General features: G+C 50.4%; 8 protein-coding genes across 12 annotated transcripts; 2 read left to right on the forward strand and 6 right to left on the reverse strand.

The window, feature by feature from the left end:
- Window positions 1-221: 221 nt before the first annotated feature.
- On the reverse strand, window positions 222-2,126 carry FOXG_00457 (uncharacterized protein; the record flags this gene model as incomplete). Its single annotated transcript, XM_018376815.1, has 4 exons — window positions 222-1,345; window positions 1,392-1,482; window positions 1,529-1,792; window positions 1,839-2,126. The coding sequence occupies 4 exons, from the start codon at window positions 2,124-2,126 to the stop codon at window positions 222-224; spliced, it is 1,767 nt and encodes a 588-aa protein (XP_018232436.1).
- Window positions 2,127-2,827: 701 nt separating this feature from the next.
- FOXG_00458 (uncharacterized protein) lies at window positions 2,828-7,432 on the reverse strand. 4 transcript variants are annotated; one of them, XM_018376817.1, is made up of 4 exons: window positions 6,671-7,432; window positions 5,810-6,516; window positions 5,328-5,734; window positions 2,828-5,275 (listed from the first exon to the last, which is right to left on the reverse strand). In XM_018376817.1, the coding sequence occupies exons 1-4, from the start codon at window positions 6,969-6,971 to the stop codon at window positions 4,312-4,314; spliced, it is 2,379 nt and encodes a 792-aa protein (XP_018232438.1). In that variant the 5' UTR covers window positions 6,972-7,432; the 3' UTR covers window positions 2,828-4,311. The 4 variants fall into 4 exon arrangements, with proteins under 4 accessions (XP_018232438.1, XP_018232437.1, XP_018232440.1 ...); XM_018376816.1 differs by having other exon boundaries at window positions 5,328-6,516; XM_018376819.1 differs by lacking the exon at window positions 6,671-7,432 and having other exon boundaries at window positions 5,810-6,569.
- A 1,243-nt stretch (window positions 7,433-8,675) lies between these two features.
- Window positions 8,676-12,518, forward strand: FOXG_00459 (uncharacterized protein). The gene has a single exon (XM_018376820.1). The coding sequence runs from the start codon at window positions 8,852-8,854 to the stop codon at window positions 10,058-10,060; it is 1,209 nt and encodes a 402-aa protein (XP_018232441.1). The 5' UTR covers window positions 8,676-8,851; the 3' UTR covers window positions 10,061-12,518.
- On the reverse strand, window positions 10,351-14,209 carry FOXG_17880 (uncharacterized protein; the record flags this gene model as incomplete). The annotated part of the gene is made up of 6 exons (XM_018397883.1): window positions 10,351-12,218; window positions 12,272-12,525; window positions 13,305-13,564; window positions 13,618-13,863; window positions 13,921-14,047; window positions 14,094-14,209. 6 exons carry the CDS (start codon window positions 14,207-14,209, stop codon window positions 10,351-10,353), a joined length of 2,871 nt encoding a protein of 956 aa, XP_018232442.1.
- Window positions 14,210-14,876: 667 nt separating this feature from the next.
- FOXG_00461 (uncharacterized protein) lies at window positions 14,877-15,440 on the reverse strand (the record flags this gene model as incomplete). Its single annotated transcript, XM_018376821.1, has 2 exons — window positions 14,877-15,269; window positions 15,363-15,440. 2 exons carry the CDS (start codon window positions 15,438-15,440, stop codon window positions 14,877-14,879), a joined length of 471 nt encoding a protein of 156 aa, XP_018232443.1.
- Window positions 15,441-16,079: 639 nt separating this feature from the next.
- On the reverse strand, window positions 16,080-18,386 carry FOXG_00463 (protein phosphatase methylesterase 1). 2 transcript variants are annotated; one of them, XM_018376822.1, is made up of 4 exons: window positions 18,333-18,386; window positions 17,688-18,270; window positions 16,810-17,630; window positions 16,080-16,749 (listed from the first exon to the last, which is right to left on the reverse strand). In XM_018376822.1, the coding sequence occupies exons 2-4, from the start codon at window positions 17,900-17,902 to the stop codon at window positions 16,583-16,585; spliced, it is 1,203 nt and encodes a 400-aa protein (XP_018232444.1). In that variant the 5' UTR covers window positions 17,903-18,270; window positions 18,333-18,386; the 3' UTR covers window positions 16,080-16,582. The 2 variants fall into 2 exon arrangements, with proteins under 2 accessions (XP_018232444.1, XP_018232445.1); XM_018376823.1 differs by having other exon boundaries at window positions 16,810-18,270.
- A 3,278-nt stretch (window positions 18,387-21,664) lies between these two features.
- Window positions 21,665-22,740, reverse strand: FOXG_00464 (uncharacterized protein). Its single transcript, XM_018376824.1, has one exon. The coding sequence runs from the start codon at window positions 22,564-22,566 to the stop codon at window positions 22,216-22,218; it is 351 nt and encodes a 116-aa protein (XP_018232446.1). The 5' UTR covers window positions 22,567-22,740; the 3' UTR covers window positions 21,665-22,215.
- Window positions 21,848-23,893, forward strand: FOXG_17881 (uncharacterized protein). Its single transcript, XM_018397884.1, has 2 exons — window positions 21,848-23,525; window positions 23,572-23,893. Exon 1 carries the CDS (start codon window positions 22,913-22,915, stop codon window positions 23,219-23,221), a length of 309 nt encoding a protein of 102 aa, XP_018232447.1. The 5' UTR covers window positions 21,848-22,912; the 3' UTR covers window positions 23,222-23,525; window positions 23,572-23,893.
- The last annotated feature ends 309 nt before the right edge of the window (window positions 23,894-24,202 follow it).

Consider the following 24,202-nt stretch of genomic DNA (forward strand, 5'->3'; position numbering starts at 1 on the left):
ATAAGCTGGACTCTGTGTCCTTCCAACGGCTGCTCCGGCCAAGACGGCCCCACGCATCGGTCTGACTGATGGCCCGGCCGGAGAGATATAAAGGCATGGAATAGGATGACGGCGCAATAGAGGAACCGGCCCTGACATGCATGTCACCAAATCAGGAGCAAATAGAAATATCGGATATTTGTTCTTCCTTTGCTTGTTAGATTTGTCACGTTGTAGCCTCATCATCCTCGTCTCTCAACGTCTGTATCCTCCTGGTTAACCACACCCTCGGATCTTTCTGGGCGATCTGGGATCTTTCCGATGATTTCCATACTCCTAAAAGTGTATACAACGAGTGCGAGTGCAATGAAAAGGATGCCAAAGTTTGTCCAAGCTCCAGCGCGAAGACCCTTTAGAGACGGTGCATCCCATTCCTTGACCGATCCAACATCTTGAACACTTACACCTCTTTCCTTAGCCATGACAGATGACTGTATCGAAGTGGCAATAGCCAGTGCAATAGCACGACCGATCATACCGGAAGAGTTGATAAGTGCACCGCCAACAGCTTGATCCTCTTTGGGGAGGGAATGTGAAGTAAAGAGCGTGAGGCAAGGCCAGGCCGTGTCGGCTCCAACAACAGAGAGAATCATAGCCCAGAATCCCCATGCAAAGTATGATGTCGTCGGGGGGATTGGCACGGCGTATAAAACAGCAGCAATGCAAACAGCCACATGTCCGAACGCCAGGATAAAGAAAGTCGGAACCCGTGAAAGGAAGTACGCCGTGAAAAAAGCAACCACGAAGCCGCTTACACCAGTAGGGATGAATCGCAACATTGTCTGTAGCGGTGAGAGACCTTGGTAATCCTGGAAATAGTACGTTGCGTAAATGAGGTAGTTGTTGAATCCACCAAAGAAAAAGCCCATGATAATCATGACGGCTGTGAATCGCCAGTTGCTGAAGATTGACACCTTGACAAGGGGTGGTCGATTCGTCTTCTGCTCAAGATATCGCTGCCAAAAGAAGAATGCAACGATGACTCCAAACGAAACAACGATGAGCACGGGGATCCAAGGTGCAGTCCAGCCAACAACGTTTCCCTCTGTCAAAGCAAACATAAGTGCAAGGAGTCCACATGTGATAAGAGTAGCGCCAATCCAGTCCACAGCCGCCGTCTTGGACCGTAGGTTGTTATGCTCGGGTCGGAGTTCCGGGGCCGGAGCGGGGATGCAGAAGACACCAGCAACGGCGATCATGCCGGCCATGATGGCTAGGGCACCAAAGACCCATTTCCAACTGGCCCATTCCGCGATGAGACCGGAGACGAGATTGCCGCAGACGCTACCGAGGGGGGCACCGGCAGCTGGCGTTGTTAGCAAGCTCCTGATGAAGTATGTGGAGAAACACACCGTATGCACTGAAAGCGTAGTTCTTTGCCTTCCCCGGAGGAAACGTAGTCCCGAGGATACCAATCGCCGTGGGAACATTAGCAGCAGCGCCCTGGACATATCAGTCGTGTCCTGTGTTATAGTAAGATGTAACTTACCAGCCCGTGAAGGCCACGGAATAGATCGAACGCAATCTCAGTAGGTATGAAAGCATTCACAACACAGCAGATAGTAACCCAAAATGACCCCAGGATAAAATTCAGTCTCTTGCCGTAGATATCTGCGATTCGACCCCAGAGTAACAGGAAGCAGCCAAATGTCAAGACGTAGGATGACACTACCCATTGAAGTCTCGTATCAGGAACATCGAGGGCCCGGCCAATCTGAGGAAGGATGATGACGACGCTTTGGCTGGCAAGAGTCTATCATTGTTAGTGTGTGTTCGATACTTGTTTGTTACAGACTCACGTTGAGAAAAGAAGCTCCTGTGACGGTGCAGACGAGAGCTATACAACGCGCCTTCGATAATCTCAACTCATCCTTCGAATCTACCGATTCTGCATCACCGCTCCCGTCATCGTTGGAAGAAATGTTCTCTTCAGGCCGATTGTCGGAGTTGAGAGGGTGAGAAGACTCTTCGTTATCGATCACATCTCCAGGCACAATCTTTTCCTGCCCTGAGGAGGTTAGAGCAGTATTTTGGGAAGCAGAGTCGATGACAAAGTCTGGTCTCTTCTCATTGGAATGGTCAGCCATTATCTCAACTCTGTTTTCTCGCTCGAAGGAGCAAGAATGAAGAACGAGAGAGTCTCAAAAGTCATCACCTCGGAAACAATGGGGAAATGCCCAGGGTAATATATATTACATTGACCCAAACCCTTGAGAGCCAAGCCTAAACCCCCAATGGAGGACTTGAGGGGTGACAGAAAGCTTAGGACTTCAGTTCTGAGTGATAAAAATAACTGTACATGTTCAGGATATTTCGGAGTGGCTTTGGCAAGCTCTTTGATCGGGTTATTTTCGCACCCTCATCCAAAGGCCTCGAGGCTCCGTATCAATCAGTCAATTGACTGGGGTAGACTGTGGGGGATGGGGTCTAGCCGAATGACGAATTCCTTTTCATTTGACGAGGATAATATTATTCCCGGAGCTGCAACACTTGGTTACATTGACAGGCAAACAAGCTTCAGTAGATAACTCTTTACTTTACCAAGGTGATCACCGCTACAACAACCTTATCTCAATGACACGATGGGTCACCTACACGATGAAACAGACACTCTCTTCCCTCTTTGCAAGACGAACCACTGGATAAGTAAGGTATTCTCTCGCATGCTAGACCTTCTTCCCATCTTCAACCCCACTCATCCCCAACTCACATGCCGGGTTCCGCTGCCGGAGAAAGCCATCCAGCACCAACAGCACAATCTAGTCCATCTATTGCCTAATTCTAGAGCAGGAGGTTATTTATCCCGTCATTCTCTCCCTTTCTCCTCTTTTGATCATAGCTCCCCGCTTGAGCTGGTGACTAATCTTCTCTATAGCCGAGTTTCACGGTTAACGACTTGGTAGTCTTACATACGAAGCGGCCAGCTTTTTCTCCTCACGCAAAGTCCTGCGCTGCTATCTACGTGGTACACATGCCATAACCTCGATGGCATCTTTACTTACAAATCAGGTCGGAGTCTATCTCCTGTTGGGGGTGCTTGCATAAGTAAGATTTATACCCCCCCAACAGGCCTCGCTACAATCAACACCCTCAATCTACACAATATGCACATACCCAGTCACTCATGTACTCACTCATCACGTCATGCTCGACGACTATGCCTCTCCAATAAGTTTTCTCATTTTCATCGATATCATTGGATCAAAGCCCGTTTAAGGGAGCTTCTCAATCTCATGCCTGACCAAACCAATTCATTCAATTCCTTTCCATTGCCTTCTCCCATGCACGCCTTGCCTTTTCCCTTTCCTCATCGCCCTACGGTTCAAGTCAAGAAAGAATACATTGTTAAACGAACACGCGTTCAACCCCGTCTCCTAAAAGTTTGTTTGTTGTCGTAAATAAGAAACCAGCCGTTGCAGTTGAGCCCTCCCCCGACAAACAACCCAAAAATACCATCAAAGCAAGCAAATCCTGATCCAGGGAAAGAAAATGACACGCACGCAATCTCGTTACTTGGCTCCAGGTGTTTCACAAGAAGAAATACCAGGTAAAGTGAGAATGACAGTGAGGGATAGAGAGTGAAAGAGAAAAAAGACCATGGCGAAACGCCTTGCCCTTCCATTCCGTTCCGTTTCCTTTGATTTGTTTTGCCATATGCCACCCTGATCTTTTCTTAAGGCGATTCTCGAGAGAAAAAAAAAAGAAACAATCGTACACGTACACGTAGACACATTTGAGGTGTGAGAGTGAATATTCGTCCGGCTCCATGAAAGCCATATGCATCATGCTGATTATAACCCCCCGACTCTTTGATCATAGTTCACCTCTCGTCCCCTCTCATCCCCTAAGATATTCCGCAAGGCATTACGTCGGCTATCGCCAAGCCAGTCGTCAGGCATCGGCCTCGTCTGTCGCTACGCTCCTGCTGGGCATCTGATCTCTAATGATAGTTGCCTCCCCAGCCGCCGCGCTGCTGTTGTTGCTGCTGCTGCTGGTTGCCACTGTAGTAGCCGCTGGCGCTGAAACCCTGTCCGTATGACCCGTAGGGACTATTTCCGTGCTGGTTGGTACCGGCGTTACCGCCCATGCCATATGCGTTGCTACCATGGAGGCCATGGCCTTGGAGATGGCTAGGATAACCACCATACGCGCCAACATTCTGGGGTGGCGGGAGACCGCTCTGAGCAGGCGGGGCGTTGGTAGCGGAACCAGGTCGAGCTCCGCCCAGAGAGGGAGAAGGGCCAGAAGCGGCCTTGGGCTCGCCAAATGGCTTCAGGTCATCGGCCGCGGCATTGCCGGGCTGGGCTGGGCTGTTGAACGACTGGCCTTGAGACGGGAAAGCGGAGCCTCCACGATTGAAGGTATCATGGACGCTGTTGAAAGTGCTCCCACCAAGGCCGGGCTGACTGCCAGCCTGGGTTGTCGCGGCACGACCATAATCACCAAGACCAGAGCCCAGACCACTGTCTCGATGGAGTGAAGACTGAGCAAATCCAGCAGGGGATGAGCTGTGATCATAGGGGGCATTGGGGGAGATGCCGTAGGGCTGGCCATACATGCCGCCCTTACCGTATGGGCCGAATCCGCCCTGGCCATATCCAGAGTAGTATTGATGATAGTACGGGTTGCTGTAGTAGGGGTGGTTGTAGCCGGGATACTGCTGGCCGTGTGACTGAGGCTGAGATCCCTGGCCTGGCTGCTGCTGTTGCTGCTGCCCAGGCTGTTGAGGTTGCTGTTGCTGGGCCTGTGTAGTAGGGTTGGGAGTGCTGTTCCCGCTGTTCTGAGCATCCACGGCACTTCCGCCAAATCGGGGTTGGTTGTGCAGACCACTCTGGGGGTATTGGCTAAGGTTATCCACCTGAGATGCCCCATACCCACCGAAAGGTCGCTGCTGAGACGCAGTGCCATCCTGCTGGCCCTGTCCTCCTTGCTGGCCGAACTGCTGGCCGTAGTAGTTGTAGGGATTTCGATCGGATTGGTTCGCGGTGTAGTAGGAGGAGTAATCGCTGGGTGCGGAGCTGAAAGCGCCACCAGGCTGTTGCGCTTGGGAAGTCTGAGCAGCGAAGTTGTCGAAGGGAGGCTGAGTAGAGGGAGTGCTCTGTTGGTTGAAGGGGTCCAGTGGCTTCTGGGGGGTTCCGACCGTCTCCTGGACACCAGCCTGGCAAATCGAGCGTATTGCTGAGCACTAGCAGGACCTTGGCCAGGAATCTGAGCCTGCGCCTGCCGCAGCTTGGAGCTGTGAAATGTCAGCGTTTAAACAGCAAACTTGAAAGCAATGGATGGTATACCGGTAGGAGCCGCAATAGGGGCAACTGTAGAAGTGGGCTTCTGTGCGAATGAATTCGGGGACAGCCGCTTGAGTAGCAGGAGGAAGCGAGGTCCGAGGATGAGTGATAGGCGAGTCGGCAGGAGGTTGAGCTCTAGTCTCGGGCTCCTCTCGGTCGCCGTCAATGTCTTCATCGCCATTCAGGCTGAAGGCTCCGAATTGGACAGCAGCTCGGTCAACCTCTCGGTTGCCAGGCATACGCACAGCTTCTTCCTGATCGAGGACACGGCGCTGATGGTGATGATGGCTGGGAGTACGGGCGGTTCGCTCGGCTGTAGCTTTAGCAGCGGTGGCAGCGAATCCGCTGGGAGGGGCGGCATGCTGCTGCTGAGCAGCGGAGATGGGTGTAGCAGTAACACTGGCAGGGTTCTGTCGAGGGTCCCAAGAGTCAGCGGCTGTGCTTGCTACAGTACCAGTCGGAGGCGGTTTGGATTCGTCAACAACCTGTTCAAGATTTGATTCGGTGAGCTCGTCCTTGGAGGGGGGGAGAGCCACCTCGGGCTCTACATTAACGTGAGGAACTTCGGTAGGAGTAGCGGTATCGACAACGGGTGTAGTTTCATCAGCTTCATCGACGGCGGGGGCAGGTACGTTTTCGGACTCGGGCTCGGGCTCGGGCACGACCTCAGCCTCAGGTTCGACAGGTTCGGGGGCAGATTCAGTTTCAGCGTGTTCGGCAGCTGGCTGAGGAGTAGCAGGAGCTTCTTTTGGCTTGGGCGGGGCCTTGGGAGGAGCGGACTGACGGAGCATGCTTGCCCAGGTCTTCACTGCAGGAGCAGCAGGCTTGGGTGCCTCTGTTGTCGCAGATGGGGCAGGTTGATCAGCAATGGGCTGGTTCTCCTCTGAGGTATCCTTCTTAGGTTCCTTAGTGCCCCAAGCAGATGACTCCTCTGTGGGAACAGACAAGGCTGAGCTGTCCTTGGTTCCAGCGCCGTTAGTGGGAACAACAGAGGATCGGCCACGTGTGCTACGGCCTCCTCGATCTGTAGCTCGGCCTCGGCCACGACCTCCCTCAGATACAGCTCGGCCACCACGAGTGGCTCGGGGTCCAGTAGACGTCGCGTCGTTCGAAGATGCGGGAGCTTGGTCCTTAACCTTAGCTCGGGAAGCCTTCTTGGGCTTTGAGACCTCGCCCCATTGAGAGATTGTTCCTGGAAGAGAGAATGTGTTAGCAGCAGAAACAGGCGGCGTGAGGTCACTAGGGTAGTGGGGAGTTGATGCGCAGCTATCTCGAACAGATTATACGTGTATAGCGTGGGCGCGAAGGGTGGACTGAGGTTGAGGTGGGTAAAGAGCGTAACATACCCTCAGCAATGCGGGTGACAGCTTCGTTCTCGTCGCCGTTTGTTTCCTGAAGAGCAAAAAGGACATCGGCCTCAGACCAGTCGGGGAACATCTCGCGAATCACCGAAGTCTTGTCGCCATATTGCTTTCGAAGCTCGCCAAAGTCTCCTTCATCTTCGAATGCACCTTGGGAATCAGCGGTGCTGTGGTCGGGCTTGTCGCCATTGGTTCGTCGGCCGCCGCGACCGGCGAAACCTCCTCTACCGCCGCGGCCAGAGCCTCTGCCGCGCGAGGCGGACGTCCGTGAAGTCACTTCGGACATTAGATGGGTTGTGATTGATTATGTGTTGGATGTGTGTGCGTGCGTGTTGTGCGGGAGGAGAGCTATGGAGGCTCAAACTCAAAGTGTGGAGAGGAAATCAATGGAAGAAAAAAGGAAGCGGCCTGTCAGCTGTCCTCTGCGGGAACAACAGGCAGGTTGAAGGACAGAGTCGACCGTGAATCCGTGGTCGACAGTTGAAGGCGTCGATGATGGATGGAGACGAGAGGAAAGAGTTTATTGTGTTTTGGTTGGTGCTAGTCAAAGGGAGAGGAGGAGGAGACGGGACGAGGTTTTCCCCAGAAGCAAAGCAGAAGAAATGGAGCCTTGGGCTTGCGGTTCACCTTCAGGGCACTCAGCACCCGCTCCGTCAGTCAGTGGCAGTGGAGGATGTGGAGGTTACGAAGGTTTTGCCTCTAGCGGCTGGTCACCACTATGAGAACGTCCCTTCTTCAGGCCTCTTTTGGCCCCCTTGACAGACACGTCTGCGCTATATCTCAGCCCTCTTACAGTGGCTCAATAGGTGTTCCCACGCTGCGTTGAACACCCTAACAAAAGCGTCCAAGGATCTAAAACATTCAATTCGTCCAATTGAAAACGTCCAACGTCGACACTTTGCCCTGGCCGGAAGCAGATCGACCTAACTATTGGAGACTGTTTGCCAGGTGGCGTCAGTACCTTAACGGCATGGCCGTAAGTACAGCTACTTGCTCGACGTATGGCTGTCCTTTGCCGTCTCTGTGTCACTCAGTACCTCGAGAGTCAGAGCCTTGACCTTCCCTTGGTCGCTTAGCCCCAAGTTCAGCCAAGGATCTTGGAGTTTGGAGCTCGCCGTGTTCGGGCCCCTGCGAGAAGCCCACACGAGCACGTAGCAAATAATCGGACTTGGGCTTGAAATGTTGGAGAAGAACGTCACATTCGCATTTCAGGGATAGGGACTTGCCTATCAGATGCTTCATGCGGAAAATCAAGCATAACGACAATACATGTCCCTAGAGGTGCGTTTTCCATCACCGCTCTTTTCTCAGGCGTGCCGAGTCTCAGTGAGACGCAATTGGTGGTTACACGCCAGTCAGATAATCAAGCGCCATGTCCTCAATACACTGCAAATGGTGGTTTGAGAATGCGGCACCTGAATATTCGGCTGTCAGCACTCACCCGTAAGCTGTGAGGCTCCTGTCAGGTACCCTTCGAATATCATGTACCGGTACTTTTCCAATGGCCGCATCTAGCGCTCAAAAGGAATGAGCTAGATCATCATCGAAGTCTCGATACACCAGACAAAGACCAATTTTCAGGCCAGGGGCTCCTGCAACACAAGCACGCTTAGCGTAGTCAGGCTGTGTCCACTCAAGCTCCCTCCACTCCTTGCTTTGCATGTCCATCCGCAATTCATACTCACGTTTTTGTGTTCATACTACGTATTATGTATTTCGCCCTCTATCGGAGGTAAAGAGTACCAGTAGCTTTCTGTAAAAGACCACTCAAACCCAGAGATTAACGGAGATCGGTACTGCAAAGGTATTATGAGAAAGGTATAGCATGACGAGTAAGAGATGAGCAGGGATGTTTGTTATGGTGCCTCTTGAAAGCCAAAGGAGCAGTGGTGGCTTTCCCCATGTTTAGGATTGAGCCACCCAAGGCTGGAAGCCCCCTTGCATCACATGATGCGTCTCAGCGGCCCGCTTTGTGGCGTAACTCGTTCGACGATGGCATCATGCTAGATTCAACTTCAGAACGCATGACCGAAACCCATCAACACCAACCCCACTTCACACTGCCTTCCCGACGACTCGTTGCATCCCTACATCCCTCTGGCGTTCTCGAGGGTAGGGTTTGCCAGTAATACAACCGCCTACCAGACTCACTCTCTCTAGCCCGCCATGTTCACAACAAAGTCGGTTCAGTCACTCAAGAATCTGTTCGCATCCTATCACGAACCCCTACCCTTGTCGAAACAGCAATCTCAAAAGCTTCTTGACGGTCTCAAGACTTCCTTTCGAAAACAGCTCGATCGCGAATATGGAGAGAGCCCCAATAGTCTATCACCGGCTGCCGCGAAACCCGTAGATGTTGATCCTGCCCGACTATCTGCTACAAACCGCCATTTGAAAGATATCCTGTCGAACCCGCTGTTCAGCTACAACAAAGATGTCACATCGACGTTCCCTTCAAGCCTAGCATCCCCTTCTTTGGTTGCACCAACGCGTGATCCTATAGAGGTTTTCGACCATGCTGTAGCTCGAGGATTGATGACACCCAAGGCCGCCATCGGTGTGATGGTCGCCAAAGCAAAGCAACTGCAAGCGAATGAGCCAGGCCTTGGGAGTCTCGCTACATCGGGTATGTCAGGGCGTATCATAAGATGGCTACGAGCTTGTGGTGCTGAGCAGGATCTACGATTTATGGACAATTATACTTTTATCAGAGCGTTGTCTCCGTTCCTGGTGGCAGAAGGCATGGAGGAGATTGCTTGGGAATGGCTTGCGCGGACAATCAACAACACCTCAGGAGACCTGTCAAATGAAAAGCGTCTCAGGAGAGCATCCAACTTACTCGGAGAACTCGTCAAGACAAAGTGTCAGCCTCAATATGGCAACCTTGATTCAGGCATCTCTACCATGTTGCAAGCACAGCAACTTTTCCGGACCAGCCCGCTACTATCGGATCTTCTAGTCTCGTCATGGAGGTCAGTTTCATGGCTCTCGACCGTCGAGTCCTACAGTCGACCAGCTCCATCTGAAGAACTCTTTGATGCTCATATTGCCACGGCCGATCGTCTGCCACAACCTTTTCTTCTGGAACGTGCTCATTTGCACCTTTACCACCCCACACATCCCGATCACCTTCCTGCTCTGAACTTCTTCAAAGACAAGCAAAGACTACGAAAGCTAGTTAATACTGTTGAGCCCAAGAAGTCGAAGCCAGATAAGCTAAGCACCGTATCATGGCTCGCCTTCTTAGGCCACGACACAGTCAACCACTTGACCCAATCTGGAAGAACTCAAGAAGCGCAGGGAGTTACGGAGCTATTGCAGGCAGAAGTGGCTAGCCTTTTCAACCACAAATCCGAACCCGCACTCGGGTCGTGAGGAGTGAAAGAGTAAAGGCAAGTATGGATCAGGTTTTTGGGACATTCAATATTTATCATGCACATATAACGGAATCACAGCGGTACATAGGGAGTTGGTTATAATGATACCACGATGGAGTTTCATACAGACTATCACGCGAAAGCGTGTCAATTTGCATCAATAAGGCTATTTAAAAAAAAAAAAAAAATTCATTATCAAACAGACTTTCAATCATTGCCATGCTTTTTTGTCCTGGTATCTATTGTTGCAATAAAATGCAAGTATCAATCTCTATTCTCATATCGCTCTTATTCAGAGTCACTCTCAGCTGCATCAGGTGAAAAGCCTTGGAACTCCTCCTCCTCCTCGTCATCATCATCTGGCGCAGCTCCTTCGCCAGCGTCTTCATCATCGTCCTCCTCCTCGATCTCAAAGGCACCAGAGATATCCCATCGGTCACCCTTGGCGCTCTTGCTGACGTATTTGACGAACTTAAGAGCGCCGCTATCGCGCATAACAATAGTCATCTTATTCCATGACGCAGCTTGGAAGAAGAGAATGTTGTCGTCGTCATCGCCTGTCTTATATACAGCTGCATCTTCATCGGCATCATCATCACCAGACATGAAGATTTCTTGGCCGCCGACTTCAGGTGTTTCCTCCTCCACCTTCTTCTGTTTCTCGACAGCCTTGGCTTTGCCTTTGCCTTTACTCTTTACATCCTCGCCGTTCTGATTTTCAGCTTCTTCCTCGGGGTCCTCTTCCTCATCATCGCCCCAGCCAGATGTAGGTGTGAATCCGAGGTTAATCTCTACGCGCGCCTTGCCCTCGTGGCCAGTGGCGAGAGTGTAGTCGAGACCGCGGCGGAAACGACGCGCGAGGAGATCGGCACTTTCGATGGTGGTTTTGGTGGCCATCTGGAGCCATTGGCGGAACTGGCGGCTGGGCAGAAAGATGTCGAGAAGTTCAGTGATGGGAGATTCCTCCTGTGAGGTGCGAAGCTGATCAGGTCCGCTGGGTTGTTGGTAGAGATATCGCGCCTTGTGTGGAGGCTTGGCTACACGCCATGAAGTCGTCTTTTCTATCGTAGCAGTATCTTCTTGTGCGGGTTTCTTCTCCTCAGCCTCAACGTAGTCCCTGAGGCGCTGGGCAAACTTCTTGCCCAAAATATCTGGCAAAGTGATTTCAAACATCTCGTTGAAGGTTTCGGAGATCTCTTCCAAGGCATCAGGAACCAGGTATGCAGGCGAGATGTACTTGAGCAGAAACTCAAGATCAGCTTCGTCGAAGCCCTCCTGGCTGGCCTTGTCAACTTTCATAACCCGAGGCTGAGGCATATCGTACTGAGCAGGATTGCCCTGAAGTTGCATTAAGCCGCTGTTCTTGGCGTTTCTCTCCTCTTCTCCCTTGATGTAGCCCTCCTCTCCAATCTGGGGAATATGGAACCATCCACTGATAGCCATGCGAATGCGACCACCGTCCCTCTCTAGCTGCTCCTTGGTTTCGGCGCGATAGACCTCCTCGACGTCGTGGAAACTCTCTCCAGGCTGGACAGCGAAGAAGCTCAGCTGGTTCCACGCAGGTGGAATGACCTTTGTAACGTCAGGAAGCGGTGTCTTTGCGATCTCGCCCTCCTTGTCCTTGAGCTCCTGTACGGGGAACAGACGGAGCGCGCCACCCCATTCGGGCTTCCAGGGCGTGTCGGGGTCAACGAGGTAGAGGATATAGCTAACGCGCCGGCTACCAATGACGTCGTCATGGCAAAGGAGGTAGCAGCCAGGAGTATAGATGTTGATAGCCATGTCAGTCTTGCGACCGCTCAACGGACCGCAATTGGTAATGTGAGAGACATAGTTGCGGAAGGCTTCGGAGTATATAGCATCGCGCAGCTTGAGCAGCGAAGGCAGCTTAGCTAGAGACTCGTCGTCTAGACCGTCGAGGTTGGCCAGGTCGCCTGACTGGTGGATCTTGTAGATATCGGTCTCCTTGGGGGTGAACTCGACGTTGGCCTTGATCTCGCTGCGAACCGATCGAAGAAGGGAATCGTCAACAAGGCCGTTGATGACGGCATGCTTGTAAGGTTCTGACTGAGCATATTGATCCGTATACGAATTGAGGACCTTCTTGTCGAAAAGACCAGCACGAAACCGCTTCTGAGCTTCCTCTGCGCTCAAGGCTGAAAAAGTCTGGTGAGTGGAAGGTCGCGAAAGAACGATTGGCAGTGCTTACAAGGCTTGGACTTTTTCTTGTCGGTCTTGGAGGTTCCAACAGCTGCTTCCGCTTTTCTCTTCATAATGGCCAGCGCAATTGGTTTGATTTCCAGAAGCTGTGCGAAGTGGGAGGGCTTTTGTTGTAGATAAATTGAGGACGTAAGGTAGGTAGCGAAAGTTGTGCGAAGTCGCAGCGCAAAGAATGGGCTGACGTCGCCAATCTTTAAAATTTTGGCTCCGAAAATCGACCCATGCCAGGAAGCGTATGAGCCGCTATGTACGTTCGATACTGCAGGGCCGAGATTTAGAGCAACAGACCACAGAGTTTATTTAATGTCAATCGTATATACTTCAGGTAGTCTGAGTATTTCAGTTTCTTTCAGTCGAATCTAAAATTATCTTTCATATTTCAATTGTAGTTAATCCTGCCGTTTATTGACCAGCTCTTCCTCATGAACCAGCCATGGGCGCTAAGGAGAGCAGCCATGATGATGGGCCGATGGTGGACCTTATCTGATTACTGGCTGGAGCCAGCATGATGCATAAAGGTTATGCAGGGCTATGCATGTACACGCCGGTTCAGCCCTCATCGAGTAAGAATTTCTGAGGATGTTCAGCATGGGATACTATTTCGCGACCCAAGACATTAGCAAGGGTCGTATTAATCAATGTCTGAACACCTCATACGCCGTGGGTTGCAGCATCACCTTGCCCGAGAATCCCATGAGACATCCATTATACCTTCTACAAAATCAGAGTATGCGAGGAGACTCGAGGGGCATGTGGCAAGATAACAGATTCTTAACTTGTGGCGCTCTCAAACTATACTTGACGTCTCTGAATGGTCTTGGGAGTTCCACATAATCACCATCATGGCCAGTCAAAGTAAAGAAGGGCGGAGAAAAGCACTGAAGCAAGTCAGAAACTCAACAATAAAGGGAATTTATTCTAGAAGCTCCCTCGACTTTTACATGTTCTTTCATCTCTCGTCATATCATCACTAAACTCCTGTCTATACCCATGTCCACATGCATAGTACATCTCAGACTTACTTTGCACTTCGGGCGTCAACGGCCTGTCGCAACTGGGCGATAACCTCGGAGGGGTCCTTGGCCCCAAAGACAGCACTGCCTGCAACAATAACGTTGGCACCAGCGTCGGCAGCCTCGTCGATTGTCTTGGGTCCAAGGCCACCGTCGACTTCGATGTTGAGCTCGGGATACTTTTCTCGGAGGGCCTGGACCTTGGGTAATTCTGATGCCATGAACTTTTGGCCGCCAAAGCCAGGGTATACGGTCATGACGAGGACCATCTGTAGCTATATGTCAACTTGGCATTCTTTATGGATACACCAGTGAGACTTACATCAGGTCTCTCCTTCTCATCGCTGTTCTCCAGAATCTCCCACAACACATCGACAGAAGTGTCAGGCTTAATAGCAATACCAGCCAACAATCCCTGATCGTGAATATATCGGATAAGAGCCTTGGGGTTAGTCTTCTCGTCGGTCTGTTGCTCTGGGCTCTCGGCGGCACTGGAGAAGGCGGCCTCATAGTGGAAGCAGTAGAGGTTGCAGCCAGCTTTCTTGAACTCCTTGACCCATTTCTTGGGCTGGCATCCCGGTGTAAGCTAGACGTTGTGTATTCGCATTCGGAAAGATATTCCTACCTCTGCAATCATCATATGACAATCAAAGGTGCCCCGGCCATGGGCCTCTGTGGGCTGATCGACGTGTCCTCGGATGGATGCGACGACAGGAGGACCGAACGTAATGTTGGGAACAAAGTGGCCATCCCTACGATGTCAGTATAGTTCCCTTGGCTTTACTACTCGAGACCTACATGATATCGACATGAAGCCAGTCTGCGCCTTGCTCCATAGTACGGGCACAGTCATGGCCAAGCTGAGCAAAGTCAGCTGACAGAATGGAGGGAGCAATGATGGTCTTGGGGGCCATTGTTGGGAGTATACACGATCAAAGGAGGACCGTTCAAGAGTCACGTATGATGGTGGAGAGAGAATTGGTCTATCTTTTGGAACTCGTCGATGGTGGGGTTATTTCCAATACCCATCTCGCCCAGTGACGTACGGTTTTGGTGGGGTCATGCCAATGGAAGTTGATGCCCTTGAGGCTTGTGGGGGGCCAGGGGCCTTCAAAGGTCATTGGAGGTTGTCAACAGAACCCGTTCAGATTGGCATGTTGGTTGCCTGTCATGGGTTTTATGTAGAGCTGTTGGTCTGTTCGCTGTTAAGAGGTGCATCAAACAACCAGTATGCAATTGATCTCCAATTGTGGTGCTGGTGTAAGCGCTTTGTGTTGACTCATGGAACGACGAAGATGTTACGCCTAACATGGAACCAGGATAGAAGGATGTTTCGGGTCAAGCATGGGCAGTATGGAATGTGTCTTAAGCAAGACCGAATTTCAATTGATATAAATTTATAAACCATCACCAACAATAGTAGTCTTGTGGCGACCACATAGCAGTGTATGGCTTCAAACTCCATAAATTTGCATGCATAGAACAGAAAATCCCAATTTCTTTACTTATTCCCAATTATATCCCTCCTCTTGATGATGATGAAACAACTTGAAACGAAGTACATAGTATAACTATTGTCCCTTACAGGGCAAAGAGCATAGCCATGACAACACCCAAGACACCAGCGGCGCCCTCACGCGCAGCAGCATTGCCGCTATCGCCACCAGCGCTGCCAGTCGCCGGCGAGGTCTGGCTGCTACCAGCACTGGAAGTGGGAGTGGTAGCACCAGTTGCGCTGCCCGAGGCGGCGTTCTTGTCGCATGTAACCTGGTCGGGAAGGTCGGTCACTCCGGCGGTCGAGCAGATCTGCTTGGCGTACTTGACGGCGGTATCCCTACCGGCGGCATCGCACTTGTCCTCGAGACAACATGCGATGCCAGAGAGGAAGTTCTTGTTGCTGCAGATGCACTTGACGTCGAGCTGTCCGCATCCCGCGACGCCGCCACCGGTGGTGTACTGGTCAACACATGGTTGCTACATAGACAGGAGAGATTAGCATCGTCGAATTGCGAGCGGTAACGAATCAAGTCGGAATAATCAGCCGATGAGGGAGGCTCTGCGACGTACAGCGCATTTTGGTAACTTCTCCTGTTGAGCGGCAACAAGGCCAGCCAGGAGGACGGATGTGAATACAGAGAGCTTCATGATGAATACTCGACAGTAAAGATAATGAAAGGATAATTGAAATTGAAACTGAATGAATGTCAAGAAGAGAGAGTTATCCGGTTTCACGTACGCGCGTCGTAGATTTAAAAAAGACTCCTTAAGTGAGACAAGACAGTTTTACCCAGCTCTCACCAACGGCAACAAGCTTACCCAGGAGCTACGCCCATTATGTACTTTTGGGCACCCTGACCTTAGTTGTAACCATGCTAGCGGGCATTTTCCTTCGTAATAAACGCTCACGGTCCCAGAAGCGGCAAAATGTGTGAACCGTATCCGTAATTCCCCCAACTCTAATGATATGCAGATCACCAGCCAATCGCCGCATTTCCATGTGTTCTAGTCTAGACCATTTCGGCAGATTGGACGCCGCGACCGGTACGTATAGCTATAGAACCGCCTTATAATCGGGTGAAACGGCCCCGTGGGGACGATGATCAATCAATACCAAAACATCTGCAATAATTTCAATTAAATTCAAACTTGAACAGGATGTATCGTTCTTGCTGTACTGTATGTTACATACACAACATGGGAGATGTGATCAACAAGGGTAGCAAGGTAGCTTGGTTTCAGAAAATGTGTCTCTATACAAGCCACTTCATATCAATAGAACTTAGTCTCTTCCTGATCGTCCAGGCGCTTTTAGAGCGTACCAACCTTGGTGCAAGTACACCGAAAGGGGAAATTCATCATCAGGTACCTAAGGAATATGAAGGTTCTGGAACATAAGAACGTCTCGATCTTCTGGGAATGGTTGGCAATCACTATTGATCCTTTAGCGTCTCAATTCATTCTTCTATCTTTGGGGTCCAGCCCGGTTATTCATAGGAAGTCTATCTCTGCTCAATAGACGCCTCCGCCAATAGTTCCTTTGCTAGCCACAGCCATCAGAACTACTATCATATCCTCTCCTACGAGCTGTAAGATGCTCGGAAGGAACCTGGAGTGGCAGGTTGCATATTTGCACCTTGCATGACTGTCATGTTCACCTACCCACTTTCAATGTGATCTTGAAAGTATAACCCGGCTCTTGGGCCACCGCTCGTTGGGTCGGCATCAAACAAGGTTTGATGAAGCCAACGTCATGAGTAACACGTTAGACCTTGTCAATTTAGTCTTTCTCATACTCTTTTGCCCTGTTTGAGAAGATCCGAAACCTTGGGAGGAAGTACGAGAGCACTCCTGTCGTTTCTGCGAAAAAAGTCGACCAGCGAAACGGCTGTCTTCTCCGGCAAATCTTCGTGGATGAAGTGACCGGCCTCAGGGAACACTTGCAAGGCATATTTCCCTAATCGGTCAATCAGTACACAATGTTCAGAAAGCGGCATTAGTCCAACAGTTAACTAACCCTGCATTTGACCGATGGTCAACTCGGTGTCCAGTCTGTCAGTACCAGCGAGCAGTAGGAGTTTTCCTCCCTTCGCTCCCAAGAACTTCTTGCTCAACCCTATAAACCAACCTTCCCAGTAAGGCTGTGTTGCGCCCAAGTTGGTCCGCCATCGCCACGGCCTTGTCGGGTCGTCGTTCTCGTTAAAGACGAGTAGCGCAGGAACAGATGTCCGAGCAGAAATGGAGTTTCGTATCGTCCGAGATCGAATGTGCCATTCGATACCTGCTTGCAGAGTTGCAAAGCCCAGTGGTCTCGTAGACAAGTAGGTGTGCATGCTTTGTAGAGCATCAATAGCGGAGCCTTCCACAACATCCAACACAGCATACCCTAAAACTGACGTTCCTAGCCTACCGGACTTGGCCAGGTCAGTAACAACTGCTCCGCCCAAGGAGTGTCCCACGAGCACTATCGGGGGCATCTCTGACCAGGCCATCTCATTCCTTGTGAGCTGCACCATACTGAACAGATCCGAAGATAGAGTGTCCAGTCTCATGTCCAGTGCCTTGTCGCCTGGTGCATTTGTGGACCCGTGACCTCTACAGTCAATGGCCAGGATACCTGCTGTTGACAACCGCTTCTTTATTTCGGAAGCAACAACGGCGAACGACAACCCTGATGATCCTGCACCATGGTGCATCACAAACAGTGGTCCTTTCCCAACCGGTGAAGTGAGGTAGGCATGATAGACTACTTCCGGTTCCTGCTCTGACTTCAGAGACAATTCGCGCTCAAAATAGGTTGTCCAGGGGATCTGCTCCAGGGTCCTGCCGCGGGCGACTCTGTAGCCTGTCAGTCCCGCCATGTTTCACTTGAGCAAAGTGCTGATTGGAAAGTACCCTTGAGGTCGAGCGAACAGCTTCTGGTTGGGCGATGGTATGATGGTTCCTGTCGAGGAGACGGACGAGGCGGACGAGGCTGAGGAAGAGTCATCGTCGACAGGCTCCGGCAACTCAGGGAGTACATCATTCTCGTGCTCCTCGTCAACCTCGTCAAATGTATCGTTAGATATGCTGTACTTGGCCTTGGCCCATGCTCGTTGCAGGTCGCTCATGATAGATACGGTGTGTAGATGGCGTAGGTTCCATTCGCACTGCCAATATGCCAAAACAGAAGCGAACGGCACAAGGCGCTCCTGGTGCTGACACTCGTGGTAGCCTCTAGCTTTCTACGAGCGACGTCGCTTTCGATTAGCACAGTATGGGAGCCGCAGTAGTGTCCTCTGATGTCTTTAGCAACTGGTGATGATGGTCGGGCGATACCCACGTCAGCCAACCAGCACAATCCAAATCAATTTGCCTTTGCAAACACTGGGGCATAGTGTGTGTGTTTCAAGTGCACACTGTATCTATACGGAAATCGATAGCAAATCTACAGTGCGGATATTTTCTTCATGTGGTTTCTATCCATTGTTTTATTTTCCTAATAAAACCTCGTCATTAAGTTGGTAGGTTGTCTTGTAACAATACTGTTCCTTTACTTACCTGAGAACGGCTTCTTTGTGAACGCAGACACGTCTTTTACTAAGGAAAGCCATTTCGACCGGTCAGTACTTAGTTGAGTCTCGAACAACAAGTTGACTACATTTTATATGCAACCTCGGCTATTCCTAGTATGTCGTTTAATTCGATAACAACTGATCGAGGTGTCATCAAAGCCCAAGCATCAATATTCCCACATCTCCATGTCCGATCAAGCCACTGTGAATTGACATGGCTATCTCGTCAAAAGGTTAAGCTTCTGGCCACACTGTTCTCTGATAGGGCCACAAAGTTCTGGCTCGGCGCGTCGCCTAGATCTTAGGCTCAACGCATCTTGACTATAGCATCATAGTTTCATTCTTTAGATGTTGAAAGGTCTGTCTGACACCCACACATGCAGTAGCTCACTTCTTCGACAGCCTGAGGGGCGACGGCTGCTTGACCCTCGTGGGGAGGGGAGGGAAAGTGGAAAATCCTATCACGATGTCAATATAGTATAACTGCAGGTACTTTCCACGGCTATTTGCCCGCCCCTTTCTTTTTGACCTAGGGAAGAATCAAGGGCAGTTTATTGGCAGCCAAGAACAAGTATTCACGTTGAACAATTCGTCTACCCTGTAGCCGATATATAGACAATTTGGATCACCACCAACACAAATGCCTCGGAATTTTCTGAACCCCTTCTGCTTCACGAGACACTCGGCCGAGCAAGAAACATCGCCTGCCCGAACCCCTGTCGGCAAAAGAAACAGGAACCTTGTTCGACGCCGAATCAACCTGAACAGGTTTAGCAGCCCACCGTTCACCGTTCGAGTGCCTAATCTTGCTCAAGCGACTTCGCTGGCGCTCAGCTAGCGGCTCTAAGATTCCATGTTCCTGCATCCTGGTCCGATATTGTGGTGCTGGCAAACGAGAACTCAATATGAAAATTGCCCTCCAGCATCTGTTGACTGCAGAGAGGAATGGAGAACAAGCTAAATAAAGCAGCAAAGTGGCACAGGAGGAGACAGAAAGAAAGCTAGAAAACCAGTGACAAATATTAAGGTCAAAGAAAGCACGTCACGCAATTGTCATTCGCATTTGTGATCGACATGACCTTAACTCTCATTGGTTGCAGCGCGAGTGTATCTGTCCTCGGATATCGCAACCTCACCGATGTGGCCGGGATCACACAGATACTCACAACTCTTGAGCAGCTGTTGGCTGCATAACCCAGGACGTTCACGTAGAAAATAGAATAATAGAATCTATGACCTTTACAACTTTTTAGTGCGCTGCCTTGATCTGTACACTGGCAGAGACGTACAAATAGACATCAGAAGAGGGGTGGTGCAAGAAATTATGGTGTGAATTACCCACAAACTAAAGAGTCGCTCCCTTTAGAGCATTTTCTTGATGCTTGTCAAGCTGCTTGAATCACTCGTAAAAGGTAGACAGGCCTGGGCGATTTGAGTAATGTCATGGTATCCGCGTAGTAGTGGAATGGCTGTGAATAAGAACCGCTACTGGCATGAACTCGTAAACTGTGCAATCCCAGGGCGACGACTCCTGGCCCCATTTCTTTTTCTTTTCGAAAGACTTCAACATGCAAATCCTTGACAAGGACACGAACGACATGACCTCAGTGGCCTGTATATGTGGGAGATACAATTCAGAAGGCTGGGATCTCCGACTGCATGGATTTCAGGTCACAGGTCTTCTCCTCACAGACCATGATGGGACAAAGTGTCTCTCGGATATTTTTGTAATAGTTCCAAGGGCAAGATCTGAGACTTGAGAGAGCCATCTCACGGTGGCGCCGCCTCCAACAGCCTGGCGTAAAGATCTAGTGATCGTCAAATAAGATCTTTCGGGGGATCCGAGAGACAGAATGCTTCAGTTGATATTTCCCCGAACTCTCACCAACTTGACGGATTCAAATGGTGGGGGTGGCTTTTGAAAGTGAATGAGTATGCCCCGACAATATGGATAACCTTCAAGTTAGCGGCGTAACTATTGAGAGCCTTGAGAGCCCGCGACGAATTAGTTCAGAGCCGCTGCAATCATCGCTATGTTTTCGCATCTGGATAATGTCTGAGAAGGTCCTGACATCTATCCCTAGAATTGGGCATTGTGTAACACTTGCGGTTGGCATGGGGCACGGAAAATTGTTGGCCAATAACCATGTCAGTCAGTTGCTGCAAGGGCTTGTGTTATGATACAGGGACTCGCAACCTAGTCTCATTCTGATAACGAATTTCTTTCCACGCTGGGTGTCTGTGTGGAGTGTTGAATGACAACTCATTCAGATATTTGGAAATGAAACCACAGTTGAAATGTGACACGCTTGGTCGATGGACGGTTTTCCCTTGGAGTTCTCCTTGGTTAGAATAATTCTCACCCTCCCAAGACGCTGGATCTCAGCGCGCGGGCTCAAGCCACATTTCAAATTGAATTCCTGGAAGTTGGTAGGTTGGCCATCTGCGAGGATCCAGGGACAGAAGCCTCCCCCACCAGATCGACATACAGTCAGACCCTGATGAATTTGGGGTTGTTTTTCCTGTCCAGCCTGTCTATTCAATGGCATGGGTGTAGCGTAAGTGATGTGATTATGAGGGGCGGTTTTGCTTTGCAAAGTTCGGCATTGCCAACATGTTGTAAGATGTCTAATGTAAGGCCATTATTGGCGATGGGCCAATAGGGGTACTCGGACCTGAGACGTACATAACCCCTCGTTATCTGAATGGTCAGTGTATAGGAGCTACGATGATCCAGCTGATGGCCGCTTCACGTAAATTGCTCAATAAGAAGACTTTGCTATCCAGCGCCAAATACTCAGAGCATTGGGCTTCTGGAGAAGGTGTCTCAGTTGCAAAGATACCGTACAAACTGAATAAATTGAGTAGTGCCTATGGGTCCGCGCTAGGCCTTTTCAATCAGCCGATTTGCTGACTGATGCATAAAGATCTGACGTTTTGCTAAAAAGCACCATTGGTCAAATGAACGCAGTAGCTCAGACCCACAGGCACTACTCAATTTAATCAGTTTATACGGTAGAGGCAGAGGCCATCTCTGACATATTACCTGCCTCAGCTTTTTCGTCAGGTCTGTCCGTCAGCCAATCAGGTAATAGGACCATGTCGACGGACTAAAACTTCCATTCTTACCAAACACACTTCAAGAGGCTTGTCGCGGCACATGACCCGGAGGCCGTGTACCTGTACGGGCCGCGCAAAAGAATGTGCTAATGTCAAGGAGATATTGCGTAGATCTGATCTGCTATTGGCGAGCCGGCACTTGACAAGGTTGGTGGAGAAAAAAAGCAGCTGAAGTGGGGAGACTAAGGTGTAGCACAGGTAAGATGGGCTCTCAAAGGGATCTGTGCACCCAAGGCAACCCCAGATAGGAAGTTCAGTGCACGTCAAGGAACGTGCACGTGCGGGATGCTCGATTCCCGTCAATCAGTGGGTGGGCAGCTCCCTCCCATGCCAAGCTGGGTTTGGCTCTCACAGTCTCACAGGAGATGGAGGCAGGTTAGGCAGGTCTTCTCCGCTGTAGGAGAAGCCTTAGCTAGGTCTTAGATTTTTGGTCCTCAAGTCGCAGCTTCTTGGAAACACCCAATCCCAAGTCAACGTCGCTCATCTCCCCTCAAGCCATTGCTCTCTGGTGTTTCTTAGCTTCGTGTCTATTGGCACTAATATTTCCGCAGACTTCGCCCCGACGCCCGTCCATTTAGCGCCGGGAGTATCCTCAGATCGACGTGAAGCCTCTGTCGGGAAGATCTTGAACTCTTTAGCCATCCCGAATTCATGATGCCCCGGACACGGCATCACTTCTTCTATTTATCTGGAAGCAGACGTGCTCACCAATATCCTTTTGGCCCGTGTCTGCGTAAGCTTGCGCCCAGTCAACTCCCTTCCTTCCAGCACTGCTGAAAAGGAGTGGTCATCTCGCACCAAGACACCATTGGCATGGAACCTACCAAAACATCAGCTAGGTGGCGTCTTTTAACACCGCTGCATGTCTTTAGTTGCAGACGCATTCTCAGGTTGATGTTGTGTGAAGGGTCAGGCTCGTATTGGTCTGTGGTGTTCTCAGACCTCGTTGCCAACTTGAAGGAGGGGGCACTGCTGGGTACAGGGGCTTTGCAATCAATTTGCGACAGGCTCTTGCTCATTGAAACTCGGTCGCTGAAATCCTTATATGTGCCGGGATTTTGGAGCTGCTGGGTCTGATGCCAGAGTACCAGTACAGTCATCGTGCTCACCTGGCGACATCCACAAAAATTTGAACGTCAAGAGATCGGCAAATCGATACCTGCAGCGCTTACGGCGATAGACATTTGCCAAGCGAGGTTTCTTGTGATAATCTCGCGTGTGTGCGAATCTGCAGAGCTGTCAGAGCACAGAGGGAAGCGCACAGACATACGACATCAACTTCTCTGAATAAGGAGGGTATTATACCCGAGTTGAGAACTGACCTGGCTCACATAACGCACACTGAGTGGTTTTGCGTTCTGGCTGAACCTTGTTTTCCGACCCCTTTGCCGCATTGGGACTACCTTGCGGACTGATCAACAACTTTGCTTACCCACAAATTGGTCGATGCCAGGTTCAGCTGGGATGTTAATGGGTTTGTGTTATAATTTTTTGGACTTTGCAGTTGGAGCGTCAAGGCCCCTAGGACACACCCAGTCGAGCCCCGCCTTTGAGATTCCCAAAATCGAACAGGAATATGAAAATCTGACTGATGATCCGCGCCTTGTCCGATTCTCAGGGCCATTTGTTCCTCAATTGGGCCAGGATATATACCGACAAAACCCGTTGGCCTTTTGTAGGCGACTTAATCTTTGCTTTTTTTTTTCTTCTTCGCCAAATGTGGCCGACCCGCCCTGGACGTCAATGAGCAAATAGATATCAGTACATGCACATATCAATCAGTGGAGAGAAGGGGTAACATCAACGAGCTGAGACGCACGTACTGTATTTGTAACGCGCCAATTTGACTTCTCGGGTACGACTATGATTAATGGTACTTCAGGAACCATCGACAACTCACAGGTGGCAGCTCTAATTATTTCCAAGGGTAAAAAAATAGGATGTCTATGGTTGCCCTGGAAGCTTTGCTTCAAATTGTCATATTGCCCCTTATCTGTAAATTATTGGCTGACCAGATATGCTTCTATCATCCTTATAGAGCCTACTGGATCAGAGTTTGGTACTTACGATGCCGCACTGTCAATGGTTCACACTAATCAAGCCAGCTCTTTATGTCTACTGGGACTGATGCAGGAGAATGGTTATCGCTCACGTCAACATCAATGCCCCATGCTCATGCACCGCAACTCATGGGCCATCAAGTCTATGGCATCGGGGCCCCGGCTTTCTTGCCCTGGTGCCCCGGTCCCGGCATTCATATCCTGACAGGGGTGACGGCCTCGTACTGTAAGCCTCACAAGCAAGAGTGCTTGTTGTGCTGTTGGCTAGGTTCCTCCGCAAGCCGCCATCACCGAACGCAGCTCAGTGGAGGTTGGAGCCACTATACTCTATGGCCCAGCGTACGACCTAAACTTCATAGGATCTTAGGTCGGGGAGCACCTCTCGATAGTTGATAACCCTTGATGAGCTCACATTTCTTTCTGATTCTGGTTGTGAGGCCCCGCGTTATGATTTAGCCGCTCTTGTGTTGGGAAGCATCGAGACACTTAAATTGACACTACTGAACCACCGCGCTTGTTGAAAAATCACTTGGGAAATCAACTGTGTGATATTGTCCATATCACCCTTGTTGCCTCCAAGGATCTTCAGGCTTACTTTTGATCTTGCATCCCAGTTGGCACTTATGCTGGCAGGCCCATCTTCCGCGGCCCTGGGCCAGGAATGTCTTGGCCGCTT

This window comes from Fusarium oxysporum, chromosome 1, assembly GCF_000149955.1.
Source record: "Fusarium oxysporum f. sp. lycopersici 4287 chromosome 1, whole genome shotgun sequence".
In the NCBI taxonomy this organism is placed as follows: domain Eukaryota; kingdom Fungi; phylum Ascomycota; class Sordariomycetes; order Hypocreales; family Nectriaceae; genus Fusarium; species Fusarium oxysporum.

What these genes read in the sequence shown, in the direction of transcription:
- FOXG_00458 (XM_018376816.1), bottom strand. Translation starts at nt 6,971, where the DNA reads ATGTCCGAAGTGACTTCACGGACGTCCGCCTCGCGCGGCAGAGGCTCT. An exon ending in TGTCACCCGCATTGCTGAGG is followed by an intron (nt 6,517 to 6,670) that starts GTATGTTACGCT and finishes TCTCTCTTCCAG; the next exon opens with GAACAATCTCTCAATGGGGC. An exon ending in CCCTATTGCGGCTCCTACCG is followed by an intron (nt 5,276 to 5,327) that starts GTATACCATCCA and finishes GACATTTCACAG; the next exon opens with CTCCAAGCTGCGGCAGGCGC.
- FOXG_00459 (XM_018376820.1), top strand. Translation starts at nt 8,852, where the DNA reads ATGTTCACAACAAAGTCGGTTCAGTCACTCAAGAATCTGTTCGCATCC.
- FOXG_00463 (XM_018376822.1), bottom strand. Translation starts at nt 17,902, where the DNA reads ATGAGCGACCTGCAACGAGCATGGGCCAAGGCCAAGTACAGCATATCT. An exon ending in CTGTTCGCTCGACCTCAAGG is followed by an intron (nt 17,631 to 17,687) that starts GTACTTTCCAAT and finishes GACAGGCTACAG; the next exon opens with AGTCGCCCGCGGCAGGACCC. An exon ending in GACCATCGGTCAAATGCAGG is followed by an intron (nt 16,750 to 16,809) that starts GTTAGTTAACTG and finishes TTGACCGATTAG; the next exon opens with GGAAATATGCCTTGCAAGTG.
- FOXG_00464 (XM_018376824.1), bottom strand. Translation starts at nt 22,566, where the DNA reads ATGACTGTACTGGTACTCTGGCATCAGACCCAGCAGCTCCAAAATCCC.
- FOXG_17881 (XM_018397884.1), top strand. Translation starts at nt 22,913, where the DNA reads ATGCCAGGTTCAGCTGGGATGTTAATGGGTTTGTGTTATAATTTTTTG.